The sequence below is a fragment of the Notamacropus eugenii genome, chromosome 7 (genome assembly GCF_028372415.1).
Source record: "Notamacropus eugenii isolate mMacEug1 chromosome 7, mMacEug1.pri_v2, whole genome shotgun sequence".
NCBI lineage: Eukaryota > Metazoa > Chordata > Mammalia > Diprotodontia > Macropodidae > Notamacropus > Notamacropus eugenii.
Window position 1 is genome coordinate 143,038,404 of NC_092878.1, and position 21,891 is coordinate 143,060,294.

A 21,891-nucleotide genomic window follows, 5' to 3' on the forward strand; every position below is an offset into this window, starting at 1 on the left:
AAGAATTCTTGTCAATTAGTTTTTCTAATTTATGCTGCCTGTTATTTATCACTATATCAGTTCCATGAAAGATATACGGACATTTCATTTTGCAGATAGAATAAAATACAGTTCAGATAAAAGATTTTCAGTATTATAATATAAACTCTGGGAGATTGGGAACTTCAGATTCTCAGTCTGATAATTGTCACTTATTTGGAGTTTGACTGGATTTATTTAGTGTCAGATGTAACCAGATCTTCACTGATAAGTCATTGAACAGTTAACTAAAGGAAGATTACTCTAACACAGCAAGGATGCAACAAGGATACAGTAGCACTTAGCTCAACTAGATGTAGTGGCCTCATTTGACCAGAAGGATAACGATGACTTGTGGTCTTCAGACATCCATCAAGTTAGAGGGGCTCCCAGTTCCACCTGGCTGGAATTTTTAATGCCTGTAGGTGACCAGAAAGCAGTGTCAGAGGAAACAAGCCAACCAATTAGTAGGGACCACTTTCTTATCTTTTAGTGAAAATTAGTACCTATGTCAGGGAAACAGGAGGGAACCCTGGTGGGATTTTAGGGGGACTTGAAGGAAGCCAGAGAATCCAGGAGGTAGAGATGAGGAGGGAGTGATGCCAGGCAAGAGACAGTCAGTGAAAATGCCTGTATTCAGGAGGTAGAGTATCTTATGCAAGGAAAAGCAAGAGAAAGACACTGTCACTGGATCTCAGAGTACGTATGGAAGAAGAGGGAAGTATGATATGATGCTAATCTCCCCATACTGCCTATCTCTCATTTATCTTGCATATATCTGTTTTAGACATAGCTGTTTGCAAATTGTCTCCTCCATTACACTGTAAACTTCTGAGAACTGGAATCAACTTTTATCTGTATTTTTACCCTCAGCACTTATGACAGTGCCTGGCAATAGTAGGGGCTTAATAAATGCTTGCTGACCCACTGACTAAGAAAACTAGAAAGGTAGGAAGGGTCATGGATAACTTTCAAAAGACACTCAGGAAATTGTATACAGAGGATTTGATCCTGGATGTAATAGGGCATTATTAGAGTTTATTGATGGGGGGAAGGGGTGACATAGTTAAACCTTTGATTTAGAAAGGTCATTTTGACACCTGGGAATAGGATGGATTGGAACATAGAAGAGATACAAAGCAAGAAGATCAACCAGAAAGTTATTGTAATAGTCCAGGCATGAAGCGATGGGGGCCTGCACCAGCAGTGTCAGAGGAGAGAAGGATGTTGTGAAGGCAGGTAGAGTTGATGGACCTTGCAAACACATAGGATGGGGGGGCAGGGGAGTGAGGAGTTGAGAATCACATCAAGAGGACAAGCCTGAGTGATTGAGAGGAATGGGGAGATCCAAGGTTAGAGAGTGTGCCTTGACTGAGGATCTAGGGAAGGAGACTGAAGAGGAATGGTCATATGAGTAAAGGGAGAACCATTCCATTTAGCATCTGCTGCCCTGCTGGTTTCAACTCCACAGAACAAGATGCCCCTCCCAGATTAGTTTATCACTTCTAAACTCATCAGAACGCTCTTCATTCAAACCTTGATTGACCCCCTCCTCCCTCTCTGTTTGGAGGGCTGGAGGGTAGAGCACCAAGCTCCTCTCAATGCCTTTCTTTTTAGAGGGTAGAAACCAGACTTTCAGACCATTCCATTTTGCATCAGCTGCTCTGCTTAGTTTAAACTCCATAGAACAAGATACCTCCTTGCTGGGTAATCTCAGGTGTCCCAGGTGCCCGCAGTTCCCATTCTTGCCTCTTTTTGTATTTAGATTTCAAGCTCGTCGAGTTGTATTTGTTAAATTTGGCACAATGCCTGGGAATTTGTAGGTACTTAATAAATGTTTATTGGATTGGACTGGATTGCATTGGGAGAATTGAATCCCCAAAACAGAAGAAAGTATTGAGAAGAGGATGATTTGCAGAGAATGATGAGGATTGGGGGTGGGGTGGGGGAAGGGAACTATTAGATTTGAAAATTAAGACATCATTGATAACCTTGGAGAGAGCAATTTCAGTTGAATGATAGGTCAGAAGCTAGACTGCAGAGAGTTAAAAGCGAGGAAAAGGAGAGGAAATTGAGGAACTGATTGTAGATGGGCTTCACCAGAAGGTTAACCTGGAAAGAGATAAATTAAATTGCATCCTATTGTTTATATCAGTGCTTTACAAGGCAGCTGCACATTTCAAGGTTTGCTAATTTTGAGTTTGACATTTTCTACATAATAGAGAAAGCTCAACTGGGCGTAAGGGAAATCTGAGTCTGCTTTATTTTCTTTTTAACAATAGCTTTATATCCACCTATCAGGCATATGCTCATAGGCTGTGTACTTTTAAACCAATCTAACAAATTAGAAAGTACAAATTGCTGTAGATAACAAATGCATTAGATACCAATTCAGCCTAAGAAGCTGGCCAGGTTCCTAAAATCTCAGTATTTTATTTGTGTTTCCTTTATGTTCCAGTATGGTGACAAACCACAATGAGTACAGGGTTTCACAGCACAATTTCATTGCATACAACTGGGACTCTTCTAAAACTCTGCGACTCAATTGGCAGCCCAGGTGAAATTAAGCATTGATTTGGGTCATTAAGATACATCATAGTTCCATTTCTCTTATAAATGGTTGTCCCACATAAAAATAATGTAATACATTCTTTTTTAAAAAGTCATTTATTTTCACAAGCATTTATCTTTGCCTCCCATTGCCTCCCCCAATTGAACAATAAAAAAAGAGAAAACTCTCATAATAAATCTACACAGTCTGGCAAAACTCACAACTATGTGTCGTTCTGCATTTGAATCCATCACCTCTCTGGCAGGAGGTGCCGACATTTTTTTCATCTTCAGACCTCCAGGTCCATGATTAATCATTTTATTGATTAGAATTCTAAAGTCTTTCAAAGTTGTTTTTCCTTATAATGTTGTCATTATATAAATTGTTCTCCTATTTCTCCGTTCATTTTATTCTGCATCTATTATAAAGTCTTCTCAGTTCCTTGTGAAACTGTCCATTTAGTTATTTCTTATGGTACAATAATATTCTATCATATTCACATACCGCATTTTGTTTAGCTATTATGGTTTGAGGAAGGGCTGCTGTAAATAATTTGCTCATCTGAGTTCTTTTTCTCTTTTGTTGGTCTCTTTGGAGCATAGACCTTACAGGGGTATAGTTGGGTCAAAGGGCTTGCAGTTTTTAGTTACTTTTTGTGTATCTTTCCAAATTGCTTTTAGAATGGTCATCCCCATTCATGACTCTCCCAGAAATGCATTCCCATAGTTTCTTCAACATTTGTCATTTTCTTCTTTTTGTCATCTTTGCCAATCTGAATGCCAATTTGCATTCTCTAATTATTAATGGTTTGGAGAATTTTACCATATAGCTGATATCTTGAATGTCTTCCTTTGAAAACTATTGCTCAATTCATTTGGCCATTTGTCTATTTAGTGATGATTCATAGCTTTATAAATTTGAATCAGTCCCTGGGTAACTTGGGTATGAGATCTTTAATTGAAAAATTTATTTCAAATTTTTTTCCCCACTGGTTACCCGTTTTGCTTCTAATTTTAACTTCATTAGACTTAATGTAATATAGGCAATATAAGAGAGATATTGCGAGCTTAGTTCCAGTGATAGTATTATATCTAAAAAATTTATATACCTTAATTGAAATACTATTTTGCTAAAAAATGCTATCCAACATCTGAGTCTTAAGCAAGTTGAGAATCTTTTTTGCTGGTGGAGGGTCTTGCCTCGATGTTGATGGCTACTGACAGATCAGGGTGATGGTTGCTAAATGGTGGGGTGGCTATGCTATTTCTTAAAATAAGAAGTTTACTGCATCAATTGAGCCTTCTTTTCACTTGAACACAGAGGCCATTATAGGGTTATTAATTGGCCTAGTTTAATTATTGTTGTATCTCAGGGAATAAAAAAGCCTGAGGAGAGGGTGAGAGATGTGGTCGATGGAGCAGTCAGAACACATACACCATTTATTAAGTTCTCTGTCTTATATGGGTGTGATTCATGGCACCCTGAAATAACTGCAATACTAACATCAAAGATCAATGATCACAGATCACCAAAACAGACATAATATCATGGAAAAGTTCTGAAATGTTGCAAGAATTATGAAAATGTGATACAGAGACATAACGTGAGCATATGCTTTTGAAAAAATGGTGACAATAGACTTGCTGGAAGTAGGGTTGCCATAAACCTTCAATTTGTAAAACAAAAACGAAAAAAACAATATCTATGAAGTGCAGTAAAATGAGATATACCTATACATTCTTTGGGGGATCCTGATATATACAACTTGTCATTGCCTTGTTCAAAATAACTGTTTACTGACATAAGATCATAATGTTGAGAATTTTAGTAGTGATTCATAGTAAGGTATTATTTAAGGCTCTTTTCTTGAAAGAATCAGAAAAAAGAGATAAAGTCAATAAGTTCCTCAAATTATCTCCTCCTCCTCCGCTTCATACGACTCTCAGGTACCATATTGCACACAGGAAGTTGAGACTAACATCCTTTTAGAATCATATTGAAATAATGCCTTATTAATTGGTGCCATATTTTCTTTGTCCTGTCAGGAAATATAATTATCTACCAAGTTTTTTAGCAATCAATGGGATTATGACATTAAAAGCCTCTTTTATTTTAAGGTCCCCTGGGAACAAGGAGTTCCTATTGCAACTTAATGAGCAATGGTACATCACTCAGGGATAGTAGCAAGTGCCAGGAAAGGCTGTGATGCTTGCTTCTCATAATGAGCCTTTTCATTCATTAAAAATTAAAGACACAGTGACCATTTCAGGTAGATGTCTGAATTTTATTATTGCCTATATCCCCATTTCTTTTTTAAACAGTACTTTATTTCTCCCCCAATCACATGTTAAAAACAATTTTTAACATTTTGAAAAAGTTTTGAATTCCAGATTTTATCCCTTCGTCTCTCTCTTCTCCCCTCCCCAATACGGTAAACAGTCTGATAAAGGTTACACACGTACAATCATGTAAAACATTTCCATATCAGTCATTTTGTACAAGAAGACTCAAACAGCAACAAAACGAACGTGAAAAATAACATGCTTCCGTTTTTCCATATTCAGACAATATTAGTTCTGCAATTCCCATTTCAGCAGTTGAAAAAAAACCAACTGCTTACTGTGCTGCAATGATGTATAAGCCATTTCTTTGAAGCTCTTTCAGGCTCTTGCTGTTGCAGTCTTCATAATTTGTCAGGAGTAAAACTATGTCATAATAATAAACCAATATTTATGTCACACCCACTATGTAGTAGATACTGTGCTAAGCAGTTTACAAAAATGTTCTTATTTGGTCCTTACAATTACCCTGGGAGGTGGGTGTTATTTTATTTCCATTTTCCATCTGAGGAAACTGAGGCAGATAGTGGGACTGGAGGAAGGCAGAACCACATTAAGTGGGGAGCATCATTTCCCTTAGTCTCAATTCTTTGCTTTTGTTTTGTATTTCTTGAGCTCTGTTAGAGTACTGGATAAGACAGGGAGCATTTCTGTGAGTATTTAACATTCAAACGGTAGATTAATTCTGAGAGAGGTGAGATTCTATTTCAAGGACAGTAGAGAAAACTGTGGCAATAGTAGGAATTGGAAATTCTGGGTTAAGAATCAGGAAAACTTTTATTCATCTTGCCTCCAGGACACTTACACTGTGTGACCTTGGGAAAGTCGCTTCACCTCTTAATATTTTTCAGACTCTGTTTCCTTCATAAGTAAAATCATACCAGTAGTACCTAGCTCACTTTGTGTTGTGAGGCTCAAATGAGATAACATATATGATGCATTTTGCAAACCTTCAAGTATGTAATAGCAGCTGTTATAGCACAGGAAAGTATTATCTGTCAGTTGTTTTCAGTCAGTGGCAATGAGTTTGCAGTCTCTACATCCTCAGGATTTCTGTGTCATTGCTCTTTTATCTACCTCATTTTTTTATATCCTACTCCTCCCCCAAAGTCAGAGGAATATTTATACTTTTAAGGGGAGGGAGAGGTGAAGGGAGGAAGGGAAGGGAACAAAGAGAGAGAGAGAGAGAGGGGGGAGGAGGAGAAAGAGAAGGGGGAGGGAAGAGAGAGAGAGAGAGAAAGAGAGAGAGAGAGAGAGAGAGAGAGAGAGAGAGAGAGAGAGAGAGAGAGAGAGAGAGAGAGAGAGAAAGAGAGAGAGATCATTTTTTTTTTTCCCCAGGAAAACAAACTTGTTCACAAAGAGTGATAATAAGCTGAACAAGATGGAAATAGAAACAACAATCAATAAGTGCAAGGAATTTGAGTTTACCTTAAGAATATTTCATATCAGAAATAATTAAAATGTTGCTAAATTCATACCATAGAAACAACATGTTCAGGCAGAGTAAGAAGGGTATATAGTAATGCACACATATTGATAAATAATTTCGATGAAAACTATCCAACTTATTAATTCAATCAGTTACTGGAATTCAAAGAGAAGAGCAAAACAGACCTTCCTTTCAAGATCTCTTGGTTCTACATTCTAGGAGGGAAGATACTATATAGTGATGTACAAAATTCATCAGACATTCATACAGAGTGCTCTGACAAATGCTGTTGGGGTATGGAAGTGGGTCAGAAAAGGCCTCCTGTTGGCAATGAGACTGGATCTGCGTCTTGAAGGAAGTCAGCAATTTCCAAGGGGGACGTGAGGAGGAGTGCATTACAGGAGTGAAGGGACAAGATAGTGAAGAACAGGAATCAGACCATTTTGGTCGAACCTTCCTTAAACAGGCAGAAGATCACAAGGTCACAAATTTGGAGCCAGGAGTATGACAAGTACCACCTCGTGCATCTCTCTTAATTAAACATTAATTAAAATTCTTCTTAAAAGAAGAAAGACCAATTCTTCTTAAAAGAAGAAAGGTTAAGCCCAAAGTCACTGCTCAGAAGCCCAGTCATTCCAGCAGTCATTCCACTTAAGGGAGCTAGAAAAGTGAACTGTTAGAGTCTGAGACTGCATGAATTAGACTCACTGTGGATATCAATAAGCATGCTGAGTTTTCTCAATCTGTAATTTAACCTGTCTTCTGCCTAAAGAGGCTGTTTCTTCCTACTTCTGAAAATTCCAATGGAGTAAGGATGGAGACTGGGTGTGAAATGAGGCTAGATTTGTCTACTTGAAGAGAGTCTACCCTTTGTAAAGGCAAGGATGTCCTTTTTGATAGGAATGAGGTAAAGAAACTGGGCTAAAGAAGAGCCAGTTGGAGTTCAGGACAGCTGCACAGTTTTTTGTTTGGTTCAGTAGCCAATACATGACTGATACCCAGTTAATTAAAGTTTGCTGCTTTGAAATAATGATAAATGAGGTGATTCGAATTGTCCAATCTTATTGTTTGTTTTGTAGGTATTTATGAGCCGCTACTTCTTGTCCTACTTCAGTGAACCTACCTTCGATGTGAAAATTGCCTTTTGTCAGGTGTGTGTTTCTTACAGGTAAAACAAGGTACAGTATATTCCCTTGTACTTCCATTTTCCCACTTTCACCATTCCATCTTGTCACCCAATAGATAATATACTTGGAATGCAATTATTTCAAAGTATTTCAGAAGACCTAAATGATTATGGCATGGCTGTGGGAAACTCTTTGAGGTTAAGAAAAAATTGATAGGTAGACCACCTCCTTTCCCCACTCAACCCTTTTGGTACCTTTGAGTTGGGATATAGGAGTAAAAGTGGAGATTGACCAAAGCATTGCAAAACTGGCCTTCCTCTTTCTGGATGTGTGTGATATAGTGCTGAAGATGACTTTGAGGGATGATGAGTTCCTTGGCTTCTTTCAGATTACCATGTAGATTATCTCATTGTTTGGGGACCAACATGATGAGGAAATCCCCTTTTTGGTCTCTGAGCAGGAAGAATCACTAACCCAATAAGTCGTGGGCTCTGTGGGACCTTTGCCCTCTCCCTTTCCACCAGGCACATGGATCAGACTGGATTCAGTTCTAGGGAAGCCTTCCCTCTAACAAGGTAGGTTAGACTCCCAGTTTTCACTCTTGGACTCCTTATATTCACCACTCTGACATCCTGGGAAAAGGTTCCTTTAAGCTTAACTTTTAGCTCAGGCCTAGAATGTTTCCCAAATAGGGAGTAAAACAAAGCCTAATCTGCAATATAAATAACACATGGGAGAGGTGAGGTCTTAGCAGTGACTAGAGCTAAGTCAGTGATTGGGCTCATCTTCCTGATGGTGTTCATCTTCTTTAAGAAGCATAGGAGGAGGGGCAGTTAGGTGATACAGTGGATAGAATACTGGACCTGGAGTCACTTTCATGAATTCAAATCAGACCTAAGACATTTACTAGCTGTGTGACCTTGGACAAGTCACTTAACTCTATTTGCCTCAGTTTCCTCATCTGTAAAATGAGCTGGAGAAGGAAATGGCAAACCACTCCAGTATCTTTGCCAAAAAGACCCCAAATGGGGTCAGAAAGAGTTGGACATGACTGAAAATGACTGAACGGCAACAACATGGGAGAGATATTTATTTCCTACACACAAAAGAAATACTTATCCCACAACATTCCCACAAACAGACTTGAACAAAGGGCAGTAATAACTTCTATTTTACCCCCTCTAGGAGGATGATAATTAAGTCCCCAAGAGACCATAAACCAGTCTGTGGGAATGCTGAATAGGCATTCCACATTTCACTTCAGCTCAGCAATGTTCCTCTCAAGATAGAGCTAAGCCAGTGACTTTGCTCATCTTCCTGCTAGTGGTCCCTTTCAAGAAGTATGGGAGGAGTTGTTAGTAATGCCTCCTTGTGCCACTGATAATCAGCTCTGACCAAAAATACTAGAATCTCTGAACCTCTTGAATTCACAAGATGACCTCAAAACCTAGATACCATTCACCTCAGGATCAATGTTAATCTAGCTAAGATCAGGAAAGAAGAATCACAGAAGAGGAGCCCAAAACTCAGGATTAAAAGACTGGCTTTAGATCCCATGTGTTCACAGCCTCATGGTGGCCATGGTGGGAGACAGGGCTAGTTGCCTTTCCCTTAGTCCATTAAAGGAAGTTAGGTGATGTGTCCTACAGGCTTGAGGAGAAAGAGAGAGAGAGAGAGAGAGAGAGAGAGAGAGAGAGAGAGAGAGAGAGAGAGAGAGAGAGAGAGAGAGAGAGATGGGGGGAGGGTGGAAGGGGGGGTCACTTTCTTTTTAAAGGTCCACTGAGTCATGCATTCTTCCTGCTCAGGAGTCAATGAGGTGATTTTCACTTTGTCATAATCCCAAAGCACCCAAGCAGTGAGTCATACACATGGTTAACTGGAAGAAAGCAAATTTTTCCCTTCAGCACTGAGGACCACATGACTAGAAGCAGGAAGGTCTGCTTTGTTCATGCTCTGTTAATTCTCCAGTTACAGAAATAGAGAAAGAGAGAGGGTTCTTGTTTGGCACATCTAGTGTTGAGTCTCTTGATTATTTTCTTTCCACATTTCACTCTTAGCAAAATCTGAGAAGTCTTTGAAAAAAGGCTTATGTTAAGCAACAATTATTTCTAAAACAATATGTCATAACATTTGAAACCTTTAGTTGTTTGGTTTTAAAATATGTATAATTTTCAGAAGTAGTACATTGTTGAATTTGTAAACTACAGGAAATTCTCAAGTGTGGGACATAGTATAGGAGATTCTAGGTGTAATTTCCCATGCCTTATTCATATATACGCATTCTCTACCTAGATTAACAAGAAGAATCACAGGTTATCATACACATGTATGCATGACTTTTTCCCCCCGATCCAAACTGCAGACAAAGAAGAAAGAAGAGCAGAGCTCAGGGCAGAACACTTTGGAACAAAATATGAGGATATAGATTGCTGCAACCAATCTGAAGACAGGGTGGAATAACTGAATGGTGGCTAGGAGCACTGGCTTTCGAGTCAGAAAGATCTGAGTTCAGATTTCACTTCGAACACTTAGTAGCTGTGTCATCCCGATTAAGTTATGAGCCTTCTGGGAAGGATCAGGATACACAAGAGCTCAGCAGCAAACACAGTGAGAGAGCATCCCCTGCTCAGCACAGAACATAATGAGCCACGTTTGGAAGCACCTTTAGAACAGGGGCAAAAGCAACAGAAGAAACTGAAGGGAGACCTGAACTTCATCAAAGACGGCAAAGATTAAGGGGATCTGTCCAGCCCCATAGACATCTTGAAACAGAGTTCCAACTGAAGCTGTCACTTACAATGACCACTTCAGTGACTGAAAGATGTTGCCAGAGGTCTACTTTTCCTTGCTTCCTCTCCCCATCCTTACCAAGTAACAGTATTATATTCTCCTGGCTTCTTTTATCTAATGTTTTCTGTATCTTGATTTTACTTTAAATATTAAAAAGCCAAGAGTTCACTGCAAATGCATAAAACTTAAATTAAGGCAGGGAACTAAACCTCTGTCTGAACATCAGGAATCTTCTTAATTGGGAACTCCGAGTACCATCAGTGTATTGATATCTTTTCATCTGATTTAAACTTTGCAAAACAGGAGAGGAAGTTGTAACATTGTTCTCACAGTCTTTGTGAGAAAGGAAGGAAGGAAGGAAGGAAGGAAGGAAGGAAGGAAGGAAGAAAGAAAGAAAGAAAGAAAGAAAGAAAGAAAGAAAGAAAGAAAGAAAGAAAGAAAGAAAGAAAGAGAGAGAGAGAGAAAGAAAGAAAGAAAGAGAGAGAGAAAGAAAGAAAGAAAGAAAGAGAAAAAGAAAGAAAGAAAGGAAGGAAGGAAGGGAGAAAGAAAGAAAGAGAAAGAAAGAAAGAAAGAGAAGAAAGAAAGAAGGAGAAAGAAAGAAAGAAAGAAAAAGAAAGAAGGAGAAAGAAAGAGAGAAAGAAAGAAAGAAGCAGAAAGAAAGAAAGAAAGAAAAAGAAAGAAAGAAAGGAAGACAGGCAGGGTAGAGATGGAAGAGGCATGGATGATATTCCACTCCACCATTTCTGGAATGGAGAAGAAAGCAGAAGAATGCCACTCTCCAACATCATCTACCAGTGTTACAAAGTAACTTAACTACATAAAGACCTCAGTTTCCTCATTTGTAAAATGAGGAGATTGAACTCAATAGTCTCTATGGTCCCTTACAGCTTTATATTTATGATCGTATGGCATTTTCTTCTCTCCCTAAATGGGTCGAGTATTTTGTGTCTTGTGGCCTAGCATATATGAAGAATAAGCCTGATTATCAAGATATAATAATCCTTTCAATATTTGAAGAAAAGGATCACATTTTTCCTGTCTTGTGTCATCTTCTTTAGCCATGTTTTTATGACAGTTTCTTATCTCCTTAACCTTACTTTGAATATCCTTGAGGTTGCTTCCAATAACTGGGCCCCCAGTGGTAGAAAGTCTTCCACAGTTCCTTCCTCTGATTGAGGAAACATAGAATGGGGAGGGTAGTTGCCTTCTTTTGGACACTCTATTTCTATTAAGACACCCTAAGGTTACAATGACCTTTTTTGATGACCACATCACGTGGTCAATAAGTGCTGAGTTTATAGTCATGGAATTCTTCAGAGAATTTCAGTGGTCATACAATGCAACCTATTCCTCAAGTATAATGAACTCTACAACATACTACTAGTCAATTAGTCATCCAGTCTTTGCTTTCAGACTTTCCTTTTTCTTTCTTTTAGGGAAAATCTACTACATCCCAAGGAAACTGATTCCATTTTTGAAAGGTTTTCTTTATATCAAACCTAAATTTGCCTCTTTGTATCTTTTACCTATTGTTCCTGACTGCCCTTCAAGCCAAAGAGAGTAAGCCCAATCCCTTCACATATTTGAAGACAGATATCATGTGTCCCCTAAGTCTTCCCCAATTCCTTCCACTGATACTCTTATGACACAAACTTGAGTTCCTTTACCATGCTGTTGCCCTTCTCTGGACATTCTCCAGATAATCAATATCCATTTGTGCCACTCAGGAGAGAACACAATTTTTCATAAGTTACCTAACTTGTAGATATACTGTTATCTCCTTTTTCTTGGAATCCTTGCCTAAGATCACATTGGATGTGTTGGCCATCACTAAAACATTTAGTTTTTTCACCGTTGGTATTTAGATATGCCTTTTTCATCCAGATTTGCACATTTTGCTTTTTACTCAGGTTCAGGACTTTAAATATGTGCCTATTAAATTTTACCTTATTGGCATCATTCCAGTCTTTTGAAATTTTTATATGACAATTCTGTCTTTCCAGATTTCAGTTCTCCCTCTCAGCTCCATGTCGTCCTCAGACTTGATAGCCATGTTATCAGTGGCTTCATCCAAATCACTGGATGTGAGAGAACAGGGCCAAAGACAGAGATATGTGGCACTTAGAGATCTTCCTCAAAGCTGATGGATTTATTAATTAACATTCTTTGGGTCTGTCGGTTAAGTGCTTCTGAATACACCTGACTACAATACTATGTGGTCCATATCCCTCCATGAGGTTATTGTGAGAGACTTTGTCAAATATTTTATTAAAATAAGGTATAATCTTGTTTATGGCATATTCCTAATCTTCCAGTCTAATAACCTTGTCAGAAAAGCAATTGAACTTAATTTAGCATGACTTATTCTTTTATAATCTACCTTGGCTTTTATAACCGTTTTCCCAAATGCTCCCAAGAAATCTCAATAATTTTTTCTAAAATTTTACAAGAAACTGACTTTAAGTTTATTGACTTGTAGTGTGAAGGATGTAGTTTCTATTAAAAAATCCAGAGAATATTTATGGTCCTAAAGCAACTGGCTTATTTTTCATGATTCCTTAAATATCATGAATGGCTTCTTTTTTCATGACATCACTTTCCTCAACTCCTTTGTTATAATTCACACCATGTTCCGTGTCTGATTATCTTTCATCTGAATTTTCCTAATACCATCCTAATCCTGACTTCAAGTTTCTCCTCTCTGAAACCCACGCCTTAACATAGTTGTCAAGGTGATTTTCCTAAAGTGTAAGTCTGTCCCCTACTCTCTGTGTTCCAAACGAAACGACCAACTTATAATATATGACATTACATTTTCAATCACCTTGCTTTTGCTCAGTGTGCTCCCATGCTAGAAATGCTACCCCTTCTTACCTCTACCTCTTGGAACTCCCAACTGTCTTCAATGCCTCCTTCAAGAGTCTTTCCCTCATTCCCTTACATGAACACTTTCTATCCCCTACACACGACTGAAATTAATTTAATTTTGTATTTCTCTGATAATTATGTATTTGCCTACAAACTACATCTCACCGATAGAATGTAATGTCTTTGAAAGTAGAGTTTATCAGAATTTCCCATTTCCCTGAGTCAGCAGAGGGGACTGTGGGCAGCTCAAGGCCCCTCAAACCCTTCCTTTTCTTCCCCCTCCTCTACCTTACTGCCCTCTCCTGCCCCCTTCTACTCCTTCCCCTATTTTACCCCGGACCCTCCCCTGACCTCAGGATCCTGCTGCATATAGGTGTGTGTAAGGGGTATGAGGGAGGGGGGAAGAGTCAATTCAGATTGATGCATTTAAAAAACTTGTTCAATGTGTAACATCTGGGGACCATTCACATCTAGGAAGGAGGAGAAAGAAATGTCAGCCCAACTATATAACACTCAGGGGACAAGATATGTGTATTAGAGACAGCTGTTCTGAAAACATTCTGGTTACTAAAGCCTTGCTATTTGTGGAAACATATCTGGTCTCAGTACACCAAGAAGACAAGGTGCTTATATCATGATCCTCAGTATTTGATAACTTCAGTTGTCTCAAGCTTGGTCTCTGTAAAAGCTAATCTTGCTGGAGAAAACTCAGACCTCTCATCTTGGTCATGTTCCATGAAAAATAAAGGTAAACTGAGGCACAGAAAGTGATCATATTGTCGCTTTTTTTAATCTCCTGTGCCTAGCCCTGTGCCTGGTACATAGCAGTGGTTCATGAATAGCGAGTAATTCAGCAATTCCATCTGTAAATGCCCTCATTCCCTCAGGATATGACTCATCTAGACCTCAAGATTTGGACCATGGTTTCAATGTTCAGTTCTGCATATTGGTATGCGATCAGGCTGCTTTGGACAGAAACACAAGCACAGTACATCTGCCTTTTTCTGGCGTCCGTCCATTACCATCAGCCCATTGTCTGAAGGCAAGAGACAGCCTGGTATACTGGATTCAATGCTAGGATTCAAATCTGTGTTTGGTAACTACTTGTTGCATGAGCATGGCTAAACTATTTAACCCCTCAAGTTTTCCCGGCAGCTCATTAGCCTATATGTTAGAGATCAGTTGTGAGTTGTATTAATGGAGTGGATGACCTCCACCAATGAAATCACAGGTAATTCCCCTCCCCTCCAACCCTCTACTGAAAACTGAAAAACAACTCCTTTTTTGATTGGTATGTTGACCCTAGCATATCTTTGAGAAAAGTCACTTCCTTTTTTGGTCTTAGACATTTACTGAAAACCTCAGCTTATAATGGGTTTCTGAAAACAGTCTTATAGGACCATGCCACAATTTCATATTCATCTTCAGTTATCTGTTCTTGATTCCATGCCTTGAACATACATATCCTTTTAAAATTTTATTTCATAATTAAATCTAATTGAAGGACTATCATTTTCTCTAATTCCCCCCTTTCTTCCTCTTTAGAATGATTGGCGATTTTGTCATTAAGCTTTCAATATCAACACTTCTCCATCTTGAGCTTAGTATGTGATTCTAGCTGTCCTGTTTGTAAAGTCTGGATATCTACTCTGCTAAAGTCTAGAATTATTCCTAGCATTTTCTCCCCTCACTGTCATAAAATCTAAGATGACATGAGCACTTTTTCTGAGTTTTGTTATTTCACTTTCACCAGCACACTTTTAGTTGAAGTTCTATGATATTATGAAGCAAGGCACTTGTAAGCCATTGAACACTGAACAAAAGGAAGTTCACTTTGTCATAACCCAGCAAGGATAAACAAGGATAGGAAGTAACCTTTAACTCCCTTAGATATCCATGCCCTTCCTCACAAAGAAGTTACTTAATTGCACAAATACTGTTTGAATCAGCAACACCTCTACAAGGCTTGTATCCCAGAGATATCAATGAATAATGAAAAGAACCTACCTAGATATCTAAAAACACATATATTTATAGCAACTCTTTTCATAATACCAAAAATTGGTAACTAAGATAAGTCTTTAGCAATTGGAGAATGGCTAAACAAATTATGGCACATGAATTCTATTATGCTGTAAGAAATGATGAATGGGATTGTTTTAGAAATACTTGTGTGGACCGATGCAGAGTGAAGGAGAATTGTATCTGCTATAACATCAACATTGTAAAAATGAGTAATTTTGAATGATTTAAGAGCCATGATTCTGGACAATTGAAGATGAGGAATTCAGAAGGAGACATACTTGGACATGCAAAAAATTCATTTTTCTTGACTATGGATATTTGTTAACGTTTAGCATTTTCTTTTCTAGTTCTGTGAAGTGGTTTAGAAATTTTTAAAAATGCTTATTATTTGAAAAACATCTGAAAAAAGAAAAAGATGGACCTATGTGGCCTTAATCTACTTAGGATCTTTCAAACACTGCACAATTTCCCAGGTTGTTCCTCCTGAACAATTCCATGTCCATCGCATTCACTATTTATCTTGTATGCTTGTAAAATACTTATTTTGAAATATTTTTATGTTCCTCGATACTGATGGACTAACTCAAAGTGTTACCTGTTCAACTGCATGCCATAATTCTAGCACTATTTGTTTTGATCCATTTTCCCCTAGTATATCTGGTTAGATAGATCTCTTTCAAATGACCATGGAATTCATTGAGAAGGTTTTCTAACATTACAGGGATGGATCAATATAATGCTATTCAACAATGGAACCATTTAGAGAACCTTGTTATCAATTCTTCTACTGGAGATTTGTGTGAAATAGCCTTTATGACATTTGGTGAAGAATTTAGATGAAAATATCTCTGCTCACTTGTTAATAGCAGAGCACTGAACAAAGATAGCTGAAAGTTGTTTTTATTTTAGACATTAGACATGACTGGTTTAAGGAGAATCTTTTGTTGTAGCATTTCAAATGAACATTAGCCATCAGTGAATGATTAGACTTGGTAGGTTTTTGAATTTGTTATACTTCTCTTTGAGTTATGTTGCTGTGAAGGTATGCTATACTTTAGAAAATCATATACATATTCCTTTTCGTGGGACCCTCTGTACAAGTACAGACTAGCATAGAAAAGATTTAACAGCTATGGGCAAATGGCTTAATGGTTTATTTTTCTTTTCAAGAAATTGCTGTTGAGGTATTTTGCTTTTTCATTGCCTAAATTTTCCCCTTTATCCTTCCACCTCACCTCTCTCCCCTGTCAAAAGCCATATTAAGATAAAAAAAAATTTAAAAAGAAAAAGCAAAAAGAATTAAGAGGAAAATTGAGCAAAAATAAATTAATACATTGGAAAAAAAAATCTGACAGTGTATGCAATGGTATACCCTTGAGGACTTCCCCTCGTGCAAAAAAAGGTAGAGTAGGAAGACATAGCATCAGATCTGACCTTTGGGACAACGTTGTTCTTCTAAATTTTACAGCATTTATTCTTATAATTTTGTGGTTATTTTTTCCTTTTCTATTATTTTAGTCATTTTCATTATTTCCTTGACTCTGTTTGCATCACTTGTCAGTGATGTATTTATCAGTTCATATAAGTCTATGCACTGTAATATTTTATTACATTCATGTATCATAATTTCTTTAGCTGTTTCCCAATCAAGGGACATCAGCATTGCTTCCAATTCTTTACTATGCCAAAAAGTGTTGGTAAAAGATTTTGTTGTTTATGGAGACATTCTTTTTCTTACAGTGCTTATTGTATAGTAAGTGCTTAATAATTTCCTTTCTCTCTCAGTCTCTTGTTCTTCGTTTTTCCCCCTCCTTTATTCTTTCTTCCCTTTCTTTTGTTTCTTTCTATATTATCTATTTTCTTTAGTGTTGCCTTCCATTACATTATCATTATCATGTCTATTCATCTTTTCCTTATTCATTGTTCCTTACAGTGAAAGAAAATTCTATTATAGTCAGATTCTCCAATCAATTCCCTGAATAATGGGCTCATTATTTGTCCTTTTGTTTTCCTTTATGAAAGTTTCATGTAATCAGTAATTCACTTCATCTTCTGTAACTGCCTCTGTCTCATTTGGTTAAAAATATATCACATCAGCATAACTGAGAAGTGTATGATCTGTTCTTCTTTAATATTAAAGTTATATCCATTTGGAACATATCAGGGAATATGGTATAAAATATTGGTAAAAGCCTAATTTCTGCCAAGATTTCCTTTCAGGTTGTCCAGCTGTTTTTGTCAAATAGAGAGTTTTTCCCCTAAATACACCTTTGACTGTGTGGGTATGTCTGTGGATGCATATATACAGAGAGAGATCTATATATGTATATGTGTGTATACACACACAGTTTGTTGAACAGTGGATTATTGAGTTATGCTGTTTCTGAGTCTTCCTTATCTAATCTGCTCCATTGATCTACTTCTCTATTTTTAAATCAATAAACCATAGTTTTAATCATTACTAGTTTGAGGACTAGAAGTACTGTTGCCTCTTCATCTTTTCATGTTTCTGTCATTTCCCTTGATATCCTTCATATTTTCTTTTTCCCAATTGAATTTTGTTATTCTTTTATCAAATTCTATGAAGTACCCCTTGATCATTTGATTTGGGTAGCACTAATATGTGAGCTATGGTAATAATGCCATTTTTATTATATGGGAATGGCCCATCCCTGAGCCCTGATTATTCCTCCAGTTTTTAAAGTTGTTCTCCATTTCATTGAGCGGGAACATTTTGTAATCGAATCTATACAAATAATTTTTGTGCTTTCATAAATTGATTCCTGGATACTTGGTGGCATGACTCAGAAGTTTTTCTGTTCTTCCAGTTATCTCTGCTGTGCAAGCCATAAATTCTACTTTCACAGTTCTTAGTTCTCTTTTAAATCATTCAGGAGCATTTTTCTGTTGTTGTGTGCTGTCTCGGAAATCCACAGATTCCTCTGCCCCGTCAGTCATTAATTCATTTTCCTTTGTCTTGTGGTATTTATTCATAGATGTTTGCACCCTTTTAGCTCATCTGGAGGCCCTGTTTACATTCACTATTAATATCTTCCATGCTGATTTATCTACTAGATTCAAAGTGTCTAAGTTTTATTTCTGAGATCTTTGATAATTTTAGTTTTTAAATTTATTTTTCTGTTTTATGATCTTTCTGACTACCCCTTTAATACTAGTTTCCCTGGAGGCTGGACCTCAAACACATCTCAGCTTCTTCTCATGATGGACAGTTGTGTTTCTTTTTCAAGTCATTTCTGGCGGTACAGACCTGACTCCAGTTGGATGCTGAGTTTTCTCCCAGGCTTGGTAGAGTGCCATGAAATTGTTCCTTAGTTCTCTGGATGAATTCTATTGCTGAGGTCCAGTGCTGTCACTCTGTTTTCCCATCCAGGATAAGCTTCTATCTCTTGGTATTCCATGGTATTCGTGTATGTGTTATGGAGGTAGAGTTAAGTTCCTTTGCCAACCCATGGGTCAGCTTGTATAGCCCTGTAGGAGTTTGTGAGTGGTGGAAGATGAGGTGCTTAGCACGTTAGGATGAAGAGAGAGATCATTAGTCTTCTCTGTTAGTTCACTGGATCATCACTTCATTGGCTTAGTGTCCCAGATAGAGAGGTAGTTGAAACTGTTTCATCTCTTGGACATAATGACTATGTTGGGGAGGTTTGAGAGGTTTTGAAGATTAGAGAACATGTCCTCCCTTTTGATAATTGCATGACTTGGAAGTTTTGAGCTGATAATTTATTTACAGCTTTTATTTACCACAAAAATGATGCTACTAACTTTTCTTTCACAATTCCAAATTGCTTTTCAAAACAGTTGGCCCAAGTCATAGCCCCACCAAGAATTTCTTCATTTGCTTATCTTCTCATGGCCTTCTAATGTTGACTCTTTTTGCCTTTTATCATCTTTGTCAATTTGATCGATGTGGAGTGATAATTCAAAATTGTTTTCATCTGTAACATTGTGCAGAGTCACAGTGACATTGTGTGGTGATCAACTTGGATAGCTCTTCTCAGCAATACGATGAACTAAGACAATTCCAAAAGAATTATGATAGGAAATGCTATCCACATCCAGAGAAACAGCTAGGGAGTCTGAATGCAGATCAAAACACGTTATTTTCACTTCTTTTTGTTTTTCATGGCTTTTCCTTTTTGTTCTGTTTCTTCTTTTACAACATGACTCATGTGGAAATATATTTAACGCAATTGCACATGTAAAACAGATGTCAGATTGCTTGACATCTTGGGGAGGGAGAATTGGAGAGAGGACAAATTTGAAATTCAAAATCTTATAAAAAATGAAATTACATATATTTGGAAAAAGTAAAATACTATTTACCAAAAAAAAAAAAAAAGTCATTGCCTTTTATATCTTTCTTGCCAAATTGTCTTTGACTTGTGTATGTGTGTATCTTCCACATCTGCTATTTTCTCTTCTAGATGTAAGTGTGGGAACTCTGAATAGGAACTCCAAATGTACTTTTCTGATGTTATCAATCAGGTTTTTAACTCGTGTGGTATTTCTGTCCTCTTATCTGTGGTTTCAGCCTTAGCCGTTACGTATCTGGAACACAATTCCTTATCTTAGCTTTGAGGGGATAGAGATTCATGGAAAATAACTATTCATATATTTTCCAGATCATGTGACCCATTTCATTAATTTTAAATCACTAAAATATCAGCTGTCATCTAATCTAATCCTTCTAAATGAGGCAGCTAAGACCAAGAACAACTGATTTGCCACCCTATGTCAGAGTCAGACTCAGAACCTGGGCTTTGACTTCCAGACCCCAGGTTTTTCTACCTTGCTACAGAGACATCTGTTCCATAGAAGCTGGGCATCCCCCAAATAATTGAATTCAACCCATTATCAGTAGTTTCCATGTGAAATAAACTTCCTTTACAAAGTTATTTTAGGTCAATAATAAAACAATATTTTAGGTTATCCTTACATTTCTGACTGACCTCAGTTCTATTTTTAGGACAGACATAAACATCGATGATATATAAATTTAGGAGAGATGATGAGTCACCATTAGGATTTGCATAAACAGCAGCCTTTCCTACATTTCATTATCATGCTACTGGTTCCTTCTTCTTATTTTTTGTTTTTCATTCTTCCTGACAGGGATTTGATAAACAAGTGGATGTGTCATATATTGCCAAACATTACAACATGAACAAAAGCAAGGTAGACAACCAGTTCTACAGTGTTGAAGTGGGAGATTCAACGTTCACAGTCCTCAAACGCTACCAGAATCTAAAGCCTATTGGTTCTGGGGCTCAGGGAATAGTTTGGTAAGTTGAACAAGTGTTATCTTTTCCTTTCGCTAGCAAAGAAACAATCAACCAAAGACCACCATCAAAACCAAAAAACTCATTGGAGGGAGAAAAATTCATTCTGCCAAAGAAAGCTTCTGTCCCCACTGAACATGAGTTTACTGCTAAAATTTGCAGATATACAGGAGAAAGGCTATTGCGAGTAACTCTTAGGCTCTGATGTTTCAGTATTTATATTGCAAAAAATAAGTCTTAGCAAGGAAGTAGATGACATTATAAGTGCTAAATAAGGTCCCTCTGAGGCATAAATGAGAATGCAAATATTTTTGTGTTTAGTATTAAGTGCCACTAAAAAAAAAAAATAAATTCTGATACCTATTTGGAATGTAAGTGAGATCTGTCAGTGTGTCTGCTGAAGATTTCTAAAATGGGGATCTTTTTGTGGGGAGAATACTTGTTTTGGGCTCAAAGTCCAATTTTGTCTCTTGGACAAGTTAATTTTTCTGGGCATCAGTTTCCTTGTCTATTAAATGAAAGGGTAAGATTACATGAACTTTAAGGTCCCTCCCAATCCTCAATCTATATTCCTATGTGACTATAGAAGATAGGATTCGAAAGATTACAAGCTGAGGTCTAACTTAGATGATTAAAAACATTGAAGAATTGTGGAATCTCAGAGCTTGAGTGTTTATCTAGTCTAGTGGTTGTCAAACACTCTTAAAAATTATTGAGGAAACACCCCCCCCCCCAACCAAGAGCTTTTGTTTAAATGGGTTATATCTATCAACATTTTACCATATTAGAAATTAAAATATCTTGATATAATTATGAAAATAATTTTGACCCTTTAGCTCCAGGATGGGTATTAAGAACTACTGGTGGTCCCAGACCACCCTTTGAGAACCTTATTCTAGTTCATTCTCTATACCATGTCCAAGAAGTTGTCACCCAGTTATTAGCGGCAGAGAACCTACTACTTCCTGAAGAAGTCTTGTTGGGAGATTAGAGAAGTAGAAGGAGATTTGATGAAATAAGACTGTTGGTTTAAGTGTTCTGAGAACTCAATAGAAAAGTTTGTTTTTTGACTCTATAAAAAATTATTTTGCTTTAAATAAGATTGCCTTGGTATTAGGTACCCACTGATATAATTGAAACGACAATGATGGTAACAGTAATAGTTCATGTTAATATGTTCTTGGAAAATTTTCATAATATTTTATGTACATTACCTCATTTGAATTTCATAACATAGGTAGGTATTATTCCATTTCCATTTTACAGATAAAGAAATTGAAGCTCAGAAAGAGTGATTTGTCAATGCTCACACAGCTACCAAATGTTTTAGGAAAGGTTCAAGGTCAGGTCTTGCTAACTTTAGGTCAAACAATCTATCCATTGAAATGTACTATATCTCATAGGGAGGTAAGAAAACCTTGAAATAATTATTTTGAGAACATTT

At 37.3% G+C, this 21,891-nt stretch overlaps 1 protein-coding gene across 3 annotated transcripts in view; it reads left to right on the plus strand.

Moving 5' to 3' along the window:
- The window catches only part of MAPK10 (mitogen-activated protein kinase 10), a 162,507-nt gene that overhangs the window by 68,191 nt on the left and 72,425 nt on the right, over positions 1–21,891 (plus strand). For all 3 annotated transcript variants that reach the window (XM_072622756.1, XM_072622755.1, XM_072622757.1), the window contains exons 4-5: positions 7,417–7,488; positions 20,281–20,450. In XM_072622756.1, the coding sequence (XP_072478857.1) occupies positions 7,423–7,488; positions 20,281–20,450 (236 nt within the window). In that variant the 5' untranslated portion in view covers positions 7,417–7,422. The remainder of the gene's footprint in view (positions 1–7,416; positions 7,489–20,280; positions 20,451–21,891) is intronic.